The following is a 22,332-nucleotide window of genomic DNA, read 5'->3' on the forward strand; positions in this document are numbered from 1 at the left end:
CTCTGCACTCCACCACCTGCGTAGTTTTCATTTACAGATCTGGTACTCTACTTTGTTACCAGCTGAACTTTCAGCTGCCATTGTAGCATGAAAGCTAATTTGAAATAAACTGCTGCAGCTGTAAAGTTGATCCACTTCAGTTACAGTTGCATTGTAGCGCAAACATGCACACATGTTCTAAAACTCCACAGTTCCTGAAGGTATTTCTCCCAGGAAAAGGAAATTCTGGTGACAATTTCCAGTAAATACAAGGATCTCAAATCCCTGTTATTTAACCAGAGTGAAGATACACAGATTTGTAACAGTACCTCTGTGAGAGCCTTGTGAATGAAACCAGCGGTCTCAGGGGACACCTCCCAGGGGGTTTTCTCTTCCACCATTATGGCATCCAGCGTAGCCTTCTCTAGGATGACATCAAAGGACTCATTGGGGAAGGAGAGCTGGCGGATGTCCATCTGATGCCAGGTCATACCTGGGCAGTCGCTGTGTCTGGCACTCATAGCACTGATGCACACTGAGGAGTAATCTATGTTGGTGATGGAGCAGTAGCCAGCACTGTACATATCACCACTCATACTGCTGTTTCCACAACCTGGAGGAAAAGAAAGAAGAGACAAAGAAGAGTGAGTTGATGCTAGAACAGGAAAAGGACAAGTTAGGAGAGAAAACAGGAGAAGAGGAAATGAGGAAACAAGAACAGAGAAGGGGAGACTAAATCCAATATGTCTCTCATGATTCAAATCCCCAATATGTTTTTGGTATGAGTAAGAGATGGTGTAATCAATATAGCTACAACATGGGATTAAACAGCTAGTTGCTATCATGACAAAGACTGCCATGACTGGGGCCACCTCCTGTGATTGATGAGACAGAGACCAGCACGCACACACACAGTCTCTATTTGATCAAGCTGCGGTTCAATCATGAGCACCAAGCAGAGATGCAAACCTGCCACTCCAGAGGACAACACGGGGCTCATATAAAGTGTGTTCAGCTGGTGCAGCCTATTCCCACATAGCGTTAGACTGCAAAAAAATTTGTCATGAGCAACAAGGTTTCAACTTGTAGCTTGTCACTGGGTGACAGATGGACGATAGCCTGGCCGTGAAATAAAAGAGGACAAAAGAAAAGTGAAGATAGCCTCTCATGTAGCAAGACAAGATGAAAATAATCTACTGAATGCAGCATCTCACCTTTAGGATCAGATGACTCATAGATCGTGAAGATGGAAGAGGAGGAGTGGGCGGAGGAGGAGGAGGCCGACAGGCAAAAAAAAAAAAAGAGGGAAAGAGGAGGAGGAAGACATATGCACCATGTTGAGGTACAAAGTCAAGATCATGTACGTTAGCGCAAGAAATGGTCATTTTATCTTGTACTTATTAAAGTTAGCGTGTGTGCATGTACATCTGTGTTTAATGGTACAGTATCTGCCTGGGGAAGGAGAGCACGTGATAGGTGGGGCTGTGACTTCCGGCAGCACGTTGGCATTGACACCTCTGCTGCAAATGTGTGGCTGGCGCTTGTTATCACCTTACTGCTTCCATAATTACCAGCCTCCAAAAGCTCCATGTATGTGTGTATGCGTGTGTATTTTGGTTGTGTGCATGTGTGCAGTTCATGCTGAATAAAACTTGTGTTGCACAATCATAGCAGGCATAAATTCTCACATACAGACATACATCCAACAACTGAAAGGCAGCAGCTGTTAGAAAAGGACAGAAACGTGACAAGGAGAGTAGGAAGCGTAGCCACAGATACATAAAAACATTGTGGAGAAAGAAAAGCATGTGCCAAACAAAGTAGTAGACTCCCATTTTCCTAAATACACTCCACAAGTGATATCAGAGTGTTTTAGCTGCTTGTGAATGCAAGTGTGTGTGTGTGTGTGTGTGTGTGTCGGACATCAGAGGGCTGGAGCTGTGCTGTCCCCTGATGGCTCTCCCAGTAACGTTGGCTTCAAAACAAGGGAGAAAATATGTCAGTGCTGCTTGTCACACTCAAATAGTTGAGCACTTTCTTTATGGATGGCTGGAATATGAGAGAATGCATCAGAGTTGAATTACACAGGCTCAACAGGTTATTTTAGATAACTTTAAGCTCCCGTTATAGGTGCCAAAAACAAGCTGCAGCTTTGGAAATACATGTTGTGTGGAGGGGGAGGCAACTTGACAAACAAGCTGTGAGTCTGTGGAACATTGGAGATTCCTTCCATCTTAAAAAAAAGGTCAGAGACATCATGAAAAATGGTGGCATCACTGGTCAGTTTATGGTCAAAAATGAGGGTCTGCGGTCTCATTTCATGCCCACGTTTGGTGCTCTGCAGAGTGGGTTAAATCACTGCTGCACTCCTCTCTCAAATCCCCAAGCACGCCAGACATTGTTTCCAAAGGGCTCTCCCCGCTGACACAGCTATGTGTGTGTGTTTTCTTTTTCCATGCACTCGGCTCCGAGGAAGGGGTGTCACATGACGGCTCATTCCTAGGGGTTGTCACGATAATTATAGTTGCCAGGCTGTCATCAAAGACACTACTCCCATTTTGTCTCTGTGACATCAGGTGGTGCCCCCCACAACCTCTGATCTTTATACACACACACACACACGTACACAGACACAGACAAAGAAATAGGCCTACATTGCTGCAACTCCAAAGCAGACAGAGTGTGCTTCGTGTTTGCATGTGTGTGGGGAGATCCCAGGGTGTATGAACCATGTGTGTTTATGTGACTGATGTTTATTCAGGATACCAGACCACTCCAGGCCAGTCTGGAGCCTGGAGTCTGTTTTTTTTCCTCCAGCTGGAAGCAGAGGAAGCTAAAAACCTCCTGATAGCCAGAGAGCACATCCTAACTGGATTATCCAGAGCGGCAGACTAAAGTTAGAGGTGTCATATCACCTCCTTCTGCTGGCTGTGTGAGTGTGCGTGTGTTTGTGTGTGTGTGTGATGGAAAATTTGAGACCCGGTCTTAAAAAGTATCACACCACTCTGCCCCTCCTAGTCTTGTCCCTAGGATAAGGGATGGTCTTGGGTCTGTTGCCTCGTTGGTTAAATCCATCATAAGAAATCTAGGTGTCAGTATGGACCAGGCTCTGACTCTGGACCAACATGTCAACTGTCTGATTTGCTCTTGTTTTTTCCAGCTGAGAGACATTGCAAAACTGAGGCCCCATTATGTCTCAAGCAGAGATAGAAATGTTAATTCATGCTTTTATATCATCCTGTCTTAACTAATGTAACTCTCTTTTCACCTGCCTCATCAAAACATCCCTGGATCGTTTACAAGTGGTCTGACAAGCTGCTGCTAAACTCTTGACCAGGTCCTCCAAAAGGTCACATGTGACACCAATTCTGATTGCTCTTCACTGGCTCCCCATCAAATTCAGAAGCCAATTCAAAGTTCTGGTGATCACCTATAGAGCTCTGCATGGTCATGCACCTGTTTACATTAGAGATCTACTAAGGTCCTCTGATCAGGGTTTGCTGGTTGTTCCTTGATCTAGGCTTAAAATAAATGAGACTGTGCTTTGACTTTGCTTTGGGGTTGTGCCTCCTAAACTTTGGGACTCTCTCCCTTTGGACTTAAGATCTGTGGACACTGTGGACACCTTTACAAAGCAGCTCAAGACTCATTTGTTCAGACTTGCCTCTGTGTAATTTTTCTATTTTCTAATTATTTTTGTTTTATTGTGTTTTGTGTCTGTTTGCATGTTTATGCTGTATTTCATCTGTGAAGCACTTTGTGACGTATCTGCTCTATAAAGGTGCTATATAAGGTATTTACTTACTGCACTCAGCAAAAACAAACTGCAGTGAACATCAATCATCAGTAAAGTGTTGTTTCTCTGTGTCCATTTACACAGGAAAGTCTGCATAAATTTTTTTTTTTTTTTTTTAAATAGGAAAAGAAGACGATGAGCTGCTAATGCAGAGAGGAATGTTGGCCAAACATGGATGTGGTTCCTTTCTGCTGTCTGAGAGATGCTTGATCCAACAATGGTATCAAGTTGCATGACTGACCTGACAAACCCTTTGATATTCAAGAAAAACCTCAACATGTGACTCTCACAGTGGGGAGACTTCTTACCCCGCAGGAAAGGAAACCTCTGAGATAATCCACTGGAATATCATGGCATCTGCTGTTTGCACATGGTCAGCCTACCAAACACCAGGGAAAAAAGCAAGTATTTTCCTGACACTGAAGAGTTAGTTCTTAATTCAATCCATAAAGTTTATGTCATACAAAGATGAAAATAGAAAAGACAGTTTTGCAAATAGCAGAACTCTTTTAAAAGTATAATTGACACCTGCCTTCTACAATGAATAATGCCATTCAACACTTCTACATAGTGTTTGCCTCATTTATAGCACAAGAGTATGGAGTTGTATTACTGGAGAGGGTGCGTTAGTGAATGTAAGACAAAACTGATCATGAAATGAAATGCTTGCATAATCTTAATTTCCATTAAGAGACTGCTGCTCAGAATATCTGGATATCCATACTGTGTTCAAAAATGTGTCCAAAACCACATAATCGCATCCCAATTTGCAATGCAACACCAGCCCATCTGCACACCAGAAACGCCAAGTAAGATTAAAGCTTCCTTTATAGTCATTCCATTCATTTCCAGTTCAGTTTCTTGACTCTTACTCGACATTAACTGTTGCAGATTTGACCTTTGAGCTATCAAATGACCTCCTTCCGCATAGACAGCGACTCTCTAGAGTCCATATATGGTCAAGAGGGGTGGTGGGTGGGGAACCCCTGTGAGAGTGCCAGTGGGGTGAAATATCAAAGCTGCTATCTCTGAGGAGAGCCAGACCCAGCAGTGGAAACTCCATGATGTCAGAGGCATGTAGGGCATGTATTAGCATCCCAGATTGATTTAGACACATCAAGGATGGGGACTGTGGCCAGTGCTGATGAAAGGTGATGTGCTCTAGCAACAACAGCGAGCTCGCTGCCCCCGCTCACCCTGCGAGCTCCGGGCTAGCCCGAGGTAAACTGATGCCACGGTGACTCTTCACAAAGTTCAGCTGCAACAACTGTAAATGTCAACAAATGAAAAGCACCCAAGTGGAGACGGGTTTGTTTGTGTGTTTACACGCATTAATGATGTGGATGTAAGTAAGTATATGTTTGTATGGTTGAATGTGTTGACTTGTGTGTTAACCTTTAAAAAAAAAAGAAAATGTGACTTTAAGTAAGTTTATTTCTATCAAGCTGCTACAAAAATGGCAGCAACTCCAATAAAAACATCAGTCAAGCCCAAAGCAGCCCATCATGTTTCTTCCAAGAGAAACTGAAGAATTTTTCCACGGCTGTTGATGCAGTTTTGTGCATAAAGTGTGATAAAGTCTGACTTTGAGTGGTTATGTCAGGTCACAAGAAGCCTGCACGTGTGTCTGTGTTTGTGTGTGCGCACCATGACAATGATGACAGTAGACAGTATCACGCTGGGCCTTGTTTTAACCAATTACATCTTGTTATTTTCCCTCTAAGTTATGGTCCCGTTATCTGATTAATTAGGCATAACTGTTTGTTGACATTTACACAAACACACGCAAATTACCTATTTTAAAATCTATTTGACCTATAGTATCTGAAGTCTGCAGTGTGCTTAAATGGGCCGACCACATCTTAAAGGAAAATAGAGAAACCAAAAGGTATATAAAGCAGTTCCAAATGACCACAATCAAAGACAAGACAAAAAGCCTGGCATAATAAAAAATGACTGAGACATGATGCATTGGATAAATGGAGATAACACACATTTCACATTTCCTATCACAACTTGTGATAGGAAAAAAAGAGAGCTTGAGAGCTCACTTTCCCACCTCTGTACACCTGGCTAACCACTACATGAAGTGACAGTGTTTGTCAGATTGTTGTTGGATTGTTGGAAGTTACCAAAATTGTTGGACGCGGCTCCCACTTCTGAAATCAGAAAGCTGAAGAGGGGGGTTTATTTGAAGCTCTTCGTTTGAAGCATACTGACCCCTTTATTGATCTGTTTAAAAACTTTCAGCTGAGTTTCCTATTAAAAATGCATAATTTTGTGCAGCTTATTCATCTTAACACAGAGACAGAGGAATGAGAGTGGAGAAGACTCAGGAAGAGAGGAGAGTACAGCAGATAGAGGTAGAAAGAACAGAAGAAGATGAGCTACCAGAGGAGAGAGGACACACATGGGGTAACAAAAATAACAGTGAGGATGGAAGAGAAGTCATGAAAAGGAAAAGAGTTCAAAAAGAAATGGTGAGTCAAAGAAAGCAATGAAAGAAGTGGAAAAATCATTTGAGAACAGAGCAAATGTGGCCAAAAAAAAGAGGGGAAAAAAGACAGACAGGAGAATCGACACAATACTAGAGCAAGATAAGGGAGAGAAAAGGGGAGTTGAAGGAGAAAAGGAAGGAGAGAAACCAGCCTCGTCTCCATGGAGCTGAGAATCTCTCACTCGATATACACCTAAATCCTTTCTCCTAATCTCAATGTCTTTCTCTATCACATTTCGTACATACATCATCAACCAGCATCCACTTAAGATGAAGGTATATTTAATACACAAGCCGCTGTGTGTTTCAGTGTGCGTTTTCCCTCTCTGTCACCATTTTACACCAGATAAAGATATTCTCTATTTTTATGTTTTTCAAGCAGTTTCAGATGCTCTGGTGAAGTTGCATCAGCAGTGAGGCCAAATGAAATTCTCTCAAAAGCTCGACTCTTCCGGCAACTTCTCCTCACGAGTCTCTTCTCCCCCCCTCCACTCACAAAGCAACCTCAGTTACATAATCGGGTATACGAGATAATTAGTGACTGAATAATTAAGCGTGTGCCCGTGACAGTGTGACTGTTTGATGGAGTGTGAGCCTGTGTGTATATATGTGTATGTGTGTGTGAGTGATGGAGGACTTTTGGAAGGACTCCATTGTATGAATCTGCCTCTTTGTTGTGGCATCGAGCCTAAAGCTTCTCTCGGATCCAAAACACCAACAGGCACCAGGAACGGGGGCTTAGTAAATAGCAACGGGAAGAGAGAGCCATCTTTTCTCTCTTTTTAGCCAGAACTAACAGTTATTGAAAGCCACCCACCACCCTCTTTATAACACTATTTATGCCTTGTTACCTTCTCTGCCAGATTTCATACAATACCACGAGTCAAGCATTTGCTGCACATAATTTTTTTTGTAAAAGGAAAGCTGAGTGCTTTATACTTCACCCTCTGCTTAACAAAAAAAGAAAAAACAAAACAAAACGCTCAACTGTGGAAGCTGCAAAACTGTCTGCGTTGCACCTCTCTCTGTCCTCAGCAGGGTCAAACGAATGCCGGAAAAAAAACTACTGTGCTGTGGTGAAAGTCTGGACATCAAGTACGATGGATAGAGCACTTTTTAGTGCTCTATCCATCGTAAGTAATAGAGCACTAAAAAGTGCTCTATCCATCGTAAGTAATAGAGCACTAAAAAGTGCTCTATCCATGAAGGGTGGGCAGCTGTCAGACTAAGTGGGCGAGCTAGGAGCAAAGGGGTGACATGAGTAGGAGAGAGAGAGAGAAACTGACAGAAGGAGTGTGTTGTACAGAGCCCAAATGATGCAATTTGATCTGCCCTTGCTGTGTAACTGAAGAACTAGCAGGGGCACACACACACACACACACACACACACACACACACACACACACACACACACACACACACACACACACACACACACACTCTAACAGCATGAGTCAGGTGTGTCACTGCAGATCAGGTCCTTGTTGAGGATGATGTTGTGAGCCGTTGTAATTCCAGGAACAATAACAACAAATGATCTCCCTTACAATGATAAATAATGATACAATGAAAAAAGCAGATCAGTAACTGCGATCACAATTAACTATTTATACAGCACGTCTAGTGGCTATTGTGCTCATCTCTCTCACTCCCAGTTTTCATCCCACTGAAGTGGCTGCACAAAACTCTCTTAGATCCATCAATACCCCACGCTGCATATCAAAGTACACTCATCACAATATCCTGGCATCCTTAGTCACAAATACAGATGGATGACAAACTAAGGAAAAAAACATACATGAAGTGTCTCAGTAAGGTGTTGCGCTGCCAGAACAGCGTTGATTCTACATCTCACACCAAAACCTTCTGCAGGTAATCTATTGAGTTAAGATCTGGTCATAGATCCGTCATAGCATATGATTCACATATTCTACTTACTCACCAAATCATTCTGTCACCTCTCATAGAAATGTGAAGTCTGAGGAGATGCTGGTTCTCGAAGTATCTCCCCCTCTGTAACTTTTCGTTTAATGACATCCTCAATGTCCCTAAACATAGAAACATGGGAGTCTCCAAGATAATGTAACAATACTATGGGTTTTTGTCATCGCTGTGTGTTTCAATTATTTCAACTTTGTTTCTGAGAAATCATGTTTTTTTTCTGTCAGTTTGGCATGGCGGGTGGATCAAAATACTACCGTACCCATGATCCTCAGCCGCCAGTCGGACGTGCAAAATCAGAGCTGATGCAAATTCAAAATACTTTGTCACTGCAGCTGTGAACGAAGCACTTTGCCATAGTCGCTGAACTCATCCAAAAATGTCCCACACAGCATAATCTTTAGCTTCCGCTCAATGATAGTTGCACATGTAAAAGAATTTTAGGCTTATGGACCGGACATTTCTTACTGAAATGCATCTTGGGAGTTGTAGTTAACTTTTCTTCTGATGTTTTTATGTACAAAGGGTTATAACTCTGACTTTTTAAATCAAAGAACCAAATCTTTTCTAACACAGTTGCTCATATTTTGCACTGATGAATCAACCAAGAGAGTTTCATTCCCATCTAAGCCTTGGAAGTGCTCCAACTTCTGGTCATTTGCATTCAATAACCTTCTCCACTTAATCAGGTTTTTCTGTAATTTGTCTCATGTCTGTATGTCTGTAGCTTAATTAGTCTCTTGCTACAGTCTGGATGAAGACCAAACCTCCAACACATCACTGAGGTAACTGTAACTTTTCACCGTGCCACACCCATCATATGGAAAATCGCCAGCACCATGCTTGCAGTTTCTCATGGTAGGATGCAGCACAAGTATTCCAACTGTATGATAAATTTGGCACGAGAGGGGCGCACATTATGAAAATAAACTGGTATTTCACCCCAAGGTCAAACCCATTACCAGCTCCCTCAATCAGTTTCAATAACCTGCTGTCTAATCACTTCAGCAGAAAAAAAATCTACAGCTCTATTCGGGTCATACTACCAACATGAGTTGCAGAGCCCTGGAGAAGCGTGTCCGGGTCTGTTTGCTTGCACACTTGCATTAACAGCTGTGTCTGTCAACAGCTTTCCCCTCTCACTTGATATTCATTAAAGCCACGCTGAGTCAGTTACAGACGTACCAATATTTATTTTTCCGTCAGGCTGTTCTAGCAAGAAAGTATGTTCCTGTGTGTGTTTTTGTGTGTAACACCACACTCCTCCTGTACTGTTTGTTCTCCTTTACTGGCAGCGTTTTAACCTGTCAGTCAGTCGCTGGTGGTGGTGGTGGTGTAGCAGCAGAGAGGAAGGTCGTGATTCAGCAAAAAACTGAAGCATGCTCAATTAAGTTTACAGGAATCATTTTTCGGCTCCCTTTAATCTGTGATAAATCCACCTCACCTGTGCTGTGTCTTACGCTGTACACACATACAGTAAACATCAAGTTAGAGAAAAAAGCAGCTCTTTTTTCTTTCACACCCCAAACGTTCCCCACTACAGTAACACACTTTATGAAGCTCAGGAAGACGACTCAGAGACATTACTGTCACTGTCAGATACTTCCTTGTAGCTGCGTGTAACAAGGATTTGGTGCAGACTGCCTCAGCAGGAAAACACAGCGCATGATAACAGTACTGATTAGGCAAAGTCAGGGAGACTAAGTGTATGACATAACACTCTGAAGGTGATTTCATGATAACCAGCATAATAAGAGAGATGTTACAATGACTTTGTCCTGTCAGAAAGCCTCTCAGGAAAAACTGTGTGGACTTTTCTACATTAGTTTGAGGTAAGATATAAATGAGGCCAAAACTTGGCAAAATCTGTGTTCCCGGTGAGTGTGAATGTTGGTGGATAGTCTGACACACGCTGTGAACAAGAACACAAACACACAAATAAACACGCGCACACAGACACGCACACACACGATATTGTGTAGAGGGGAAAGAGAAGGTAACAGCAGTAGGCATTTTCAATTAGCCACCTACCAAGACCACGTCTGTGACAAGATGAAATGGCCGAAAAAGCACAGGTATTCTGAAGTTTTAAACACACACACACACAGACACACACACACACAGTGGCTCAAACTTGACTGGTTAATTTTCTGCCTGGTTGGCAGGCGAGTTTGTCAGTTCAAGGTGCCTGCGTCTATATGTAAATGGCTCTGTTGTCTGACCTTGGTGTGATTATGCAGTATGGATCCAGTTTTACAGATGAGGGCAGGCCCAGTGTGGGAGCTTTATGGCTGACCAAGCATATTGATCCCTGCAGGAGGAAATGGCATGTCTCTCTGCAGTGTCATTGTGTCATAGTCTGATCCGTTTCTGAGGTCTGAATCAGCGGCGCTGCTAGAAATTCTGTGTCCTCTGACAAGAGCTCACACAGTGTCATGAAACACTCTGAGCCCCCCCTCAATCATTCAGCATCACATTTAGTTTGTATAATCTTTGACTTGATTCTAGATGGATGTGCTGCACATTATCATGAAATGGTTTTGCTGGAATACAGATTTCTTTATCAACTAAAGAGTAGACTGTACAGGCAGAATGATTTGAAGAAAATATCTAACAGTGATTTTTCTAACCAATTCTGATTTAAATTGCATTTCTTGTATTAATGAAACTCGTATTAATAGTGGTTTACATAGTATCACGCAAGATACATTTGTATAAAGCATAATCATCTTTTTTATCTAGAGAAAGAAGCGCTTAACAGTCAACTTTTAAAAGTCAAAATTACACAGAGTGCTGTTTCTTTCTTGACCAAACCATCATTGGTCTAATTTAAAATGTATAGACACCAGTATGCAGAGAGCATAATAACCATACAGCCATTTTATAGTTTGGGTAAGTCATGCAATTAGAACCTACGGCTGAAAATATTTGTCAATCGTCATCATAGCTGCAGAAAGCAACGGAATAATTATTTGCCTCATTTAGCTTGTTAAGATATTGTTAATAATAAATATAAGTTGTAGCTTAATAAAGAATAAATCACAGCTCTGGCCTTGGTTAAATTAATATATACACACTACTATTAAATGTAGTTATAGTATGGCTCCTTAAAGTTAGGATTTTCTGGCTCTAATACATGCCAAAAATGGAGGCAAGCCATAAACCCAAATCCAAACTTCATAACGACACGGTCACACTGTGTCCATGCAATCCCATACTAACTGGTTGGCAGTAAGAGGATACTGGGCTCTTGATCAACCTGCCAGTGAATACCAACTTTGATAGGCTTGTCAGTCAGTTTCCGTGAATACAAATTTAACTAAAAAAAACAAACATTTTATGTTCATGTTTTAACTGCATTAAACGTAACCTTTCTTGTTTATACAGTGTGGCAGTGCATAAACTAAGTCGTTAACTGACATTCATTGATAGCCCATTAACATCTGTGTAAGCTAGCTAAATGGCTACACCTGCTGTCTGCCTCTACACTGAAATGGTGCAGGTGTTAACAATTTATGATGCAACAACAAAACATATCGAAACAAATGTATGTGTGTGGAAATAGTACTTCAAAACACAATGGCAGCTTTGTGCAGATTCCACATTGCCCTACATACGATCGAAAAAAAAAAAAAGGTTCAGTCTTTTCAGAATTGTAGATTTTCTGACTGTGCTTCAGCTCCAAAATAGTTACTGTAGTTTGTACTGACATGATATGGTGGCTGCGGTCTTTTTTCGGGCCACCAGTGAGCCGCTGATAGCAGTGAAGTTGCTAACGGAGAGTGAGTCAGCCTCTGAGACAGACTGGTGGATCAAGATGGTGATTAATGCTGCATGCTTCATCCTCTCCTCTGGTTTTCAACTCTCCATCTCTCTTTGACAGACACACACACACTTTGATTCATCCAGTATACCAGCTTGTCTGACACTTCATAAGGAAACTATTTGGTTATATTTTGTGATTCAGTTTTTGTCTTCATATCTTCCAATTTTTTAAGAGAGGATGGGGAAAGGAAGGTCGTCTTGCAAGCATCTGCTGCTCCAGTGACTGAGAACTGGACCGGACCGGACCGGAATGTGCAGCATGAGATATACACACTGAAAACACACACAATGGTCTGTTCTCACTGAATCTGAATCTGGACCACTTCCTGTTTGGCAGGAACTGGGTGTTCTTTGTCCATGAGAAAAAAGCAAGAAACAAGAAGTGGAGGAGGTGAGAAGGAGGACATGAAGAGAAGTCAGACTGTGTGTGAGTGACATGGAAGTTATGTGGTTGGTATCTCCCAACAAGGGGAGGGGGATGTCTGACCTTTCACTGGTGCCTCCAGCAACTGCTCAACTCAGACCAACACTGTGATGTCACTCACACAGCACAGAGGAAGTACTTATATGGTCATAGGAACAGGAACTGCAAGGGAAGTGGTGAATGTCACTGTGGTAATATCCATGATGCTCTGAGGCTACCTGCAGTGAGAGGAGGGCTGCTGACACTCTGAACAACTCTTTCTGTGTTCCAGGCTGCAGGGGATTGAGAGAGGTATGAATGACTTTCAAATTTGGGAGAGCGAGGGATGTGAATGGCTGGGGCTATGAATGAGGATAAGAGCGGAGGAATTTAGTGGGTGGGGTAGAGAGTGAAAGGGAAGAGATGCGGAAGAAGGGCAGGCTGAGATAGACGAGCATGAAAAGAAGTAATTGCAATGATAAAGAGGGGAGAAGAGAGGCTGGAAGTGAGCCGCTGGTATGACGTATTCAGAGTCTTTCTCTAACTCTCTCTTGCTTTCTCTATTAGGCATCTCTGCTGCAGCGTTGACTCCAACTGCATACTTCATGAGAGAGCCAGCACAGGTCCCAAGTCTCAACACACACACACACAAACACACACTCTTGTTTGAGAGTGCTGATAAGGCACTGCCAAGCTAAGGCTAAGAGCCTGGCACCGATCCTGGACCCACTGCTACCACTGCCTGACTCTCTCACTCACACACACACACACACACACACATACATACACAGGCATCAACACACACTCACAGCCCAGATAGACAGCAGGTTGCAAGAGGGGCTCCACTGTTTTCAGGCTATGAAATATTTGCTGAACCATTGAACATGAGCTGATAAAGAGGTACATTATCCCTACTAAAATACCAGAAAACAGACATCTGAATCACACATGGGCACATGAGTACAAGAAATACAGCAGCTGAAACAGAAGTGATGCAATAACAGACATATGTATATGCACACCACATATACAGACAATATTTCTACCACTATATTCCAACATGTTGTGTTGTTGGTAGGGATGCACCGATCTGACTTTTTCAGTCCCAATACCAATACCTGCTTTGTGTATCAGCCGATACCAAGAACTGATCCGATACCAGTGTTTAATTAATCAGCTGTATGCCTCACTGAGTGGAAGAGACTGGGATCGTTCTTTTATGTGTAAGGCAACATCAGGCTTGACTTTGCTTTCCTAACTTTGGAAAAGAAAATGTAACAAATAAATATGTTTATTTATTTAAAGTTACATAATATAATCATGAATTCATGAGTGAGTGATTCTAGTCATTCATTTGCAGGAGGAATGGGGTGTGTTCAAGACAGTAAATATACAGCTGATTCAGGTTGCTAATATTTAGCTGTAATGATTAAACAACATTGATCTTGGTATGAAATCCAGATATGTGACATTATCTAGATTGATATTATATGCATAGGCTAACATTTAATGTTACTGTGCACAGTGCACACACACACACACACACACAACGTTACTGTTTTGAAAAGAGGACAGCTATAAGGATACACTCACTAAACAGAGCGTTTGTGTGTGTGTGTGCACGTCGCTGCTAATCTGTTTAAATTAAACAATATGGGATTTTCTGGATTGAGTCGAGTGAATCTACCAATAGGTGGTGTTGACCAACCACAGCAGGTTCTCTGTCAGAAACACAGAAACCTGAACAAATCCAACTCTCTAAGGCAACTGACAGTAATGCCAAGACCTTATATTTTCTACCAGAAGGCTCAGCGGTGCCAGAGTGATGGCAACGCGACCGAGACAGGAAAATAATCCCGGAGGGGAAAGTGCCTGAAGTGAACCTGAGGAGCAGAGCTAATGCTAACTGCCAGCCATTGCTAAATAATCAAACGGAAACTCACCTTTTATTAGTTGAATGTAGTAGCCAAGATACTAGCTAGAAAACTACCCAAATGAAAATAATTATGTCTTTATTTTGCTTAAACTGTATGAAACCTGTGCAGGGTGTGCACAAATTTGAACATTTCTAGACAAAAGATACCCGCAACTGCTCCACGTTGATGCAAAAGTCAATAAAAGCTCTCAGCATGCTCCCTGCAGAAACCTACATACAATCTCCTCTGCGGGTCTGTGCACACTGCCTGCAACAATTATTGTGTACATACACGCCGAGTCATACACTTGTCCGAGCAGAAGTTGCCATTGCTCTCCAACACTGGTAGGTGCGGTGGACAAATCTACAGCGAGCATACATGAAGGCCACTGTAGGAGAAGGCAGGAACTTTTACAGTGGCTGTATGTCACCATGGTACAGCATGTTTGTTTGTTTCCTACTTGCTTTTTTGTTCTTCTTGTCTTTAAAAATACTTGGTCATCTGATAACTGTATGTTTTGGAAGGAGACTGAAGAGGAGGTGATTGGGTCAAGGGTCCAACAGACGAACAACCCAATCATCGACAAGGAACAGTGGACAGAAACCATGATGTTTCAGATTGTGAGAGGCATCTGCTGGGTCCGCATGCTGGTTCCAATTACACACTTGAGGAGGTTTGCGGGTGAACATGTTTGTGGAGCCCAGCGTAAGAAGCATGCAAAGGGGCCTAAAGAGCCGCTAAAGGTTCCAGGCAACCAGGGGGCCATAAAACATTAACGATATTAAGCGTCTACAGCCATGCTACCTGCTCCGTGAGGCTGTTCACAATAATGCTAACATGGTGGTGTTTAGCAGGTACAGTGTTAACCATGTTCACCATCTAAGTTTTGTTTGTCAGCACGCTAACATTTGCTAATTAGTACTAAACACCAAGTACAGCTGAGGCTGATGGGAATGTCACTAGATTTGCAGGTATTAGGCCTAAAACCATGAACAGTCAGAGATCACCAAAGTCATTATGAGTCCATTAACGTCTGTACTTAACTTTCATGGTAGTTCATCCAATATTTGTAGAGATATTTCAGTCTGAACCAAAGTGGTGGACAGACACTACCATCCCTGGAGTATGAGTTATACTTTTTCATACTTTGTCTGCCAATGTTGAACATTTTTTACATCTGTATGTCACACAGTACTTTTCACTTAAGTACAAACATGAATGCTCAGACTGGCCCTGAAAAGTCCGTAAATGAAAGAGCTTTGCTTTATAATAACCAGTCTCCTTCATAATAGAGCATAACAGCAGTCCTTCATCTTCAGTCCCATCCTGCCCTCAACAAGCCTGTAATACAAATACACTCACACATGTGCAAGTGCAAACACACACACACACACACACACACACAAATGGATGCAGATTAAAATCAGCATTCGTGGGCGAACAGCTGAACAGCCAATCTTCTCTCTGCAATCAAACAGTCATTCATGAATATGTGTGCAAAGACTATGAGTTGCCAAGGCCAAGAGCTGTCTAGCAGTCAATGACAATCAGATTCAAAAACTAAACAGTAAACCGAGCCAGCATGTGTGAGCAGAGCAGAGGGTGATGTCATCCTGCTGTGTCCCTGTGTGGAGGTCAACACACTGAGAGTCCTCTGATGACATGGGACCTCATTTCCTGGCCCAGGAGGTTGATCTGTGACAGAGCTCACACCACTCCAGGAACTGTGTCATGTTAAGGTTGAGACTGCTGGGGAGTAGGATTACAGTGGCGACAGGGAAGGTGTTCACAAAGCAATGTGTGTGTTTCTTTGTGACGTTGCAGTGAATAAAAAGGTGATAAAATTACAAACTAATTGGAGTATATAGTATACACTATATCATAATTATATCAAATACTCGTATATCAAATATAAAAGGTCCATAATTAAAGTTTAACATTCAGTAACAGTTTCCCAGAGTACTGTATATACACCTTTGTTCCATTTTGGGATAAATGGTGTCACTGTCAAGTATAAATTGAACATTTGGTGCATCATGTATAATTCATGCTTAATTAATGGGCGACTTGGAGACCAGTTTTTAAGATTAGTGTCAAGATACATCTCAGATCTCATTTGTGATATTCCACTTCTACAGCGATTACAGCGTCCTGCAAACTGTCTCTTAAACTGTCAATCATACACTGATCTTCACTCACAGTGGTACTTACTGTAGGACTATGACAATCTTGTGATTACATCCTTGATATTCAAGTAAAACGAAACGTCTATACAGGACTGGGCGAATCAAAAGTAGAATCAAATAATATTTTTTGATTAAATACACAAAATTGATAAATCAAGTATTGATTTCACTTAGCTAGAATAGTTAAATAAGTTTAGAAAATTGGATTACTAAAAAACATTTAAGGTACAATATATCATAATGTTACCATAAATCAAATCTCAGTAAAAAAAAGTACCCTGCTTTCTATTAATATTAATATTTTACATCTGCCAGCTTCTGAGACAATTTACACACATGATAAATAACATTTTTGATTAAATCTACACGTCGGGACAGAATGAACATGCTCAAAGTCAACAAATGCCTATTGCTACTACTGCAACCAACAATTAACTAGTGATTACATTCACAATTTATCACAATTAATCGATTTATCAGTTGGTCTATAACACATCAGAAAATTGTGAAAAATACCCAATGCAATATCCTGGAGTCCACAGTGACATCATCAAATGTCTTATTTTGTAAAACCAACAGTCCTAAATCCCAAAATACCAACAAAAGCAACAAATTCTCAAATTTGAGAGCCTTGAACCAGTGACCATTTGGCATTTTTGCTTGAAAAATGTAGTTGCCGATTAATTTTCTGTCAATCGACTAATCGTTGCAACTCCAATTCCTACGTCACCAAACATACCTGGATGACAAAGTAAGAATAAACGCCGCATTTGGCAAGAAGTTCATTCCTCCTCCCGCTACAAACAAACAGAAGCAATGAGCGACAAGTCATTCCACACAAATCCAGAGTTTGCTTCAGCTGGGGGACACTGTAATACCAAATTAGTGAGAGTCTGACATATGTTTTCATGTTGGGTGACTGTCAACATCTAATTTCTACCTCTGAATATAATAAATGAAAAAAATGGAAAGGGGAGTGGGGTTATTTAGTTTTATTTCATCCTCATTAATCAATAGCAAGTGACACAGAAGCTGTGGTAGCGGCTAAATGCAATTAGCCATCATCTCTTTTCTTATTAACAGGAGCAACATTCAGATTCCACACAACTTCTCACCACTCTTCTTTTTTTAAGTCTTTTAGTTACATAGCTGGAGCACCAAATCATCTGGGAACATTCCTGAATTCTCTCCCCCCTTCAATCTCGTTCACTCCTCCCCTCACCGCCATTGAAATGCATTAGGAACAAGATTAAGTCCTTAAAAATGGTCAGAGAGCGAGGCAGAGACGGAGAGGGGGGCAGTTCTCAGAAAGATGCAGAATATAATGCTGGGTGAGGGCAAAGTCTGCTGCCAAAAAGTAGTTACATCATCGCAGGTCAACGAGGCAAAGTGTAATCATGATAGAGATGAGATGATGAGGGGATGAGAGAGGGAGGAGGAGAAGGGGGAGGAGAGGACGAGCAGTCCAGATGTCTGCTCCTGAAGATGAAAATGAGCCAGACTCACGGCAAAGGCTACACGCTTACACAAACACAACATGCCTTATGAGGAGGAAAAGATTATCTGAACACCTACATAAAAAACAAGTGTGTTGATAAAATGCAAATAACCACAAAGTCTGAAGATACACACACAGATCAGTTTATAATTTTCAAAAAGATAAAGACCCTGATTGTGTCATGTCAAGCATCAATTGCTCAGACAGATGCCAACATCAGGCTTCTCAGTAGAGTAGCAGTGTCTCTTCCTCCCCTCCTCCATCCCCTCTTCCTTACTTCCACCACCCTCCTCCTCTCCACCTCTATCTATGTGTTATGTAACCTGAGATACAGACTCCAGAGGAGAGGTCGGTGCCATGGATAAAGAGCATAAAGACTGTGTGCTAAAGGAAGAGACAGAAAGACATACATGTAGACGGGTATAGAAACAGACCAAAGCATGCACAGGAGGAAGAAAAGGACATGAGATGCGAGGTGTGAGAGTAGTTGCCATGAGTCGTGAGGAGCCTCTTAAAGGAAGAAAAAAAAGAGAAGGCAGCAGGAGAGAGTGCAAAGGAGAAAGAGTCAAAAAGCAGTTTAAGGAAAGTGAAAAGCGAGACATTTTACTAATAACTTAAAAAAGAAAGGAACAGAAACGTACACAGCAAGATTACACACACAAGAGTAAATCATCTACATGAAGGAGGAATACTGAGAAAAATTAGAAAAACAAAGACTCAAAAGACGAGATATGACGCGGTGGATGTGTCAGTGTTTCAAAAGTGTAACTGCGCAGTGTAAAAACCAGAGACACTCAGATTCTCTCATCATCAAATAGTCATGGACTGAGCACTCATCAGCTTCATAAGCAGCATACTGTGACATTAACCGCATTTATTATCCGAGCATTATGCACAGCACAGCAGGCAAATGGGACTTGTGCTCTTTAAACTAAGAGCTATGTCTTGTTACAGGGACTGTGGAAACCTCATCAGCTGGGACAAGTATGGACACACAGCCGACCTGAAGGAGAGCGTGACAGCATGCGTCGCACTCTCAGCCGGCTCGGGTTTATGTGTGATGGGTGACATAGTTTAAATATGTGTACTCTGTGTGTGTGTGTGTGTGTGTGTGTGTGTGTGTGTGTGTGTGTGTGTGTGTGTGTGTGTGTGTGTGTGTGCTGGATTTAATCTGCATGGGAACACAAGGTCTGGAAAGTCTCCCAACAGTGGGATTTGTGAAAATCTGCAGCTCAACTCTCTCTTTTCTCCCAATCTTCCTTCCTTCGTTTCTGTCTTTCTTTTTTTTTCCCTTCTTTTTCGTGAACCCATTAGCAGGTAAACTGACAGTTCGCTAACCCCCTTCCCTTAACAGTGACTGTCCAATCGTAGCTTAGCAACCGTAACTAGGCACGGCAGGCCTGTCAAGCTTTCTCCACATGCCGAAGCTGTGTGCTGTAGTAAAAGCCATACTCTGCATTCAAAGAGTTTGGAGGGTTTTGCCTGTTATTTTTTTTTTTACAGCTGTTTCTTGACTAAAAATCACAAAACCAACATGTAAGCAATTAATGAAACTGTCTGTTCATCTGTTGGCAGTTAGAGCTCTAACATAAGATGTGATCATTAGCATGACCAGACCTGAATTATAATTATAACTGCCTACCTCAAAGTAACCCATTGTTACTTACAAGACTAAGAAACACATCATTTACTAACTACATTACTTTATGGGTGTACAAGTCAAAGGATGAAGTTAGCAGCTCTGTCCTGTTTTTTATTGACTTTGAAGGATAAGTTCATAATTTTTCAAGTCTCTACTAAAACAATAGTCAGGTGCCCAAACAAACATTGACACGTTTTTCTTGCTGTGATCATTCCTCCGGTTCATACTGACCATTGAGAGATTCATAATACACTTTCAGTGTAAGTTATGGGGGACAAAGTCCACAGCTCTCCTTCTGCACATAAATGTATTTAAAAGTTTATTTGAAGCTAATATGAAGCTTCAGCTGTCCAAATTAGTCAAATAAATATAACATCTATCTACTTTTTTTAATGCCAAATTTTTGTTACAATCCTTCCAATGCAGCTAAACAGTAAAACACTGTCCATCAAGACACAAAGAGGGAATTTTTTTTACTAACTTTATTCGACTAACTCAGACGGCTGAAGCCTCATATTATCTTCAGATAAAATTTCACATATATTTATGCTCAAAACGAGGATTGTGGATTTTGTCCCCCATCACTAACATTGTAAGCGCATTAGGAGGGGATCTTCTGATGGTCAGTATGAACAGGAGGGATGATTACAGCGAGCAAAATCTGTTTCAATGTACATACTTTACTATTGTTTTAAGAAGCTTGAAAAATTGTGAATCTATCCTTTATGGACGATTACGTCCCAGCAACCACATCCAATGATCCCTGAAATAGCATTACATTTGCTAAACAGACTTCTTTTAATGATAAAAGTGAAAATATGAACAAGCACATAAGCTAAGTAGCCAAACAGAGTAACGTTAGAACAAAGCTGTTTCCCTATTTAATGTTACACAGCTGCTGACTTTTTGCTTTGGATTTAGCTTCAGTATTTCCACACGATATCATGTGTGTTGAGATCAAGTACATATTTAAGACCCCTTTGACAAGAATCACTTTTAAAAATGAGTCAGCTGGAAACATTTAGAGGTCAGCCAGAGGTAGACAACAAACTGATCCCGCTAATGTTACCCGAATTAGCTAGCTCGCTTCTGCTAGCAAAATTTGCAAGTGACAGTTTTCATTTCAGCCGACACAGTTGACGGTCACTGGCTTGAAACCTGTTTTTGTCCGTTTCTGTCTGCAATCAAGGACCTTGGTTTAGCAAAAGTAACTTACAGGGCTTAGTGAACAGAGCTGATATTATAAAGTGATATGTAAAGCCCTTCATCTCCCAGTGGAGTCACTACAACGCTCACACACTGTACAGTATATGACATACTGTATTGTGTGGTACTTGTTGTCTCTCCCACTCATTAATCTCACACACAGAAACAAGAACACCACCTTTCTATTAGAGCTCAACAGTTAAATTAATGCATAACATTATGTTTTTAAATAAATATTGTCTTGGGGAGGAGGTAGCCATGGCAACAGGCAGAGGAACTGACTCTGCAATGGTGGTTTGGGTTTGTCTGTCAGTACTCTCACTGATTCCAACATGATTTAATACTGTGTGGACGGGAGGAATTGTCTCGACAGAGAGTGTTGCAATAAACAGAACATTGGACTCAAACTTCGTGGGTTTGTTGCTCTTGGTTTCTTCATTTGTGTGCGTTTGTTTGTGTGTGTGTGTGTGTGTGTGTGTGTGTGTGGCAGGGGCTATGCAAGGCCCCGGTTCTCAAGTTAAGTGAACAGAGCATTACAAACCGTGGCAGACCCATCTGCTCTCTGATTCCCTGTACAGGCTAATATAGGCCATGCATACACACAGTTGTTTGTTATGCTCTAATGGCGTTAGTTAATCCTAGCACCACTGGACACAATAATCCTCTATCCAAACCTGAGACTCCTCCTCAAAGTACCTTTTAAGTAACTACCCTGTAATGCTTAAACACAGACACAATTAACAGAGTAATTTAACAGCAGCCAAGTAGTGATGTGTTAACATTCTTCTTCTTGCTTCTTTTTGCAGTGAATGCTTTTTGTGAGATAGCTGGAAAGCACGATAAATGGCACGTAAAGCTGAAAGCTCAATGCACTTTGACCATGACAGACAGCGTGAGCACCGTTCCACGTCTGCTTCGATTATTATGTTCCACTCTAACAGGGAAATGTCAATACTTCAAGCTCCAGTTACTAGCTTTTGTTTATGTGTTCTCTGTGACTCGGACATCCAATTAAAGTGGTGGGCCATAAGGATAAAATCTCCTATCACAGTATGTGTTTATTAACTTTGCATTACACAGGGCAGTAACTAATGAATATTTTTATTATCAATTAATGTGAAATCGTTTTATTTTTGCAATTATATACTAATTATTGCACAGCCTTTTCTGGTAATGATTGCAACAACAGGGCACCGCAGGCCCGGCGGCACAGGGAGCAGAGGAGGCTCAGGCCAGTTGAAGTCAGTGATGTGCAGTGATGAAACTGGGGGGACAGGTGGCTTTCAGCGAGCCAGAGTACTGATTCGCTTCTAACCACCAATCAATTCAATCTCTCTCTCTCACACACACACACACACCTCCTTTCGCCCTTCCTTCCTTCCTATTCTTTAAATTGTCTCACTGAACGCCCTCATTTTGCTTTCTGGTCAGTTCATCCAAGCA

At 41.6% G+C, this 22,332-nt stretch overlaps 1 protein-coding gene across 1 annotated transcript in view; it reads right to left on the reverse strand.

The window, feature by feature from the left end:
* The window catches only part of ece2a (endothelin converting enzyme 2a), a 78,330-nt gene that overhangs the window by 38,504 nt on the left and 17,494 nt on the right, over positions 1-22,332 (reverse strand). Inside the window, exon 3 of the mRNA XM_042429403.1 lies at positions 309-592. Coding sequence (XP_042285337.1) covers positions 309-592 — 284 coding nt within the window. The remainder of the gene's footprint in view (positions 1-308; positions 593-22,332) is intronic.

Source organism: Thunnus maccoyii, chromosome 12, assembly GCF_910596095.1.
Source record: "Thunnus maccoyii chromosome 12, fThuMac1.1, whole genome shotgun sequence".
Classification (NCBI taxonomy): domain Eukaryota; kingdom Metazoa; phylum Chordata; class Actinopteri; order Scombriformes; family Scombridae; genus Thunnus; species Thunnus maccoyii.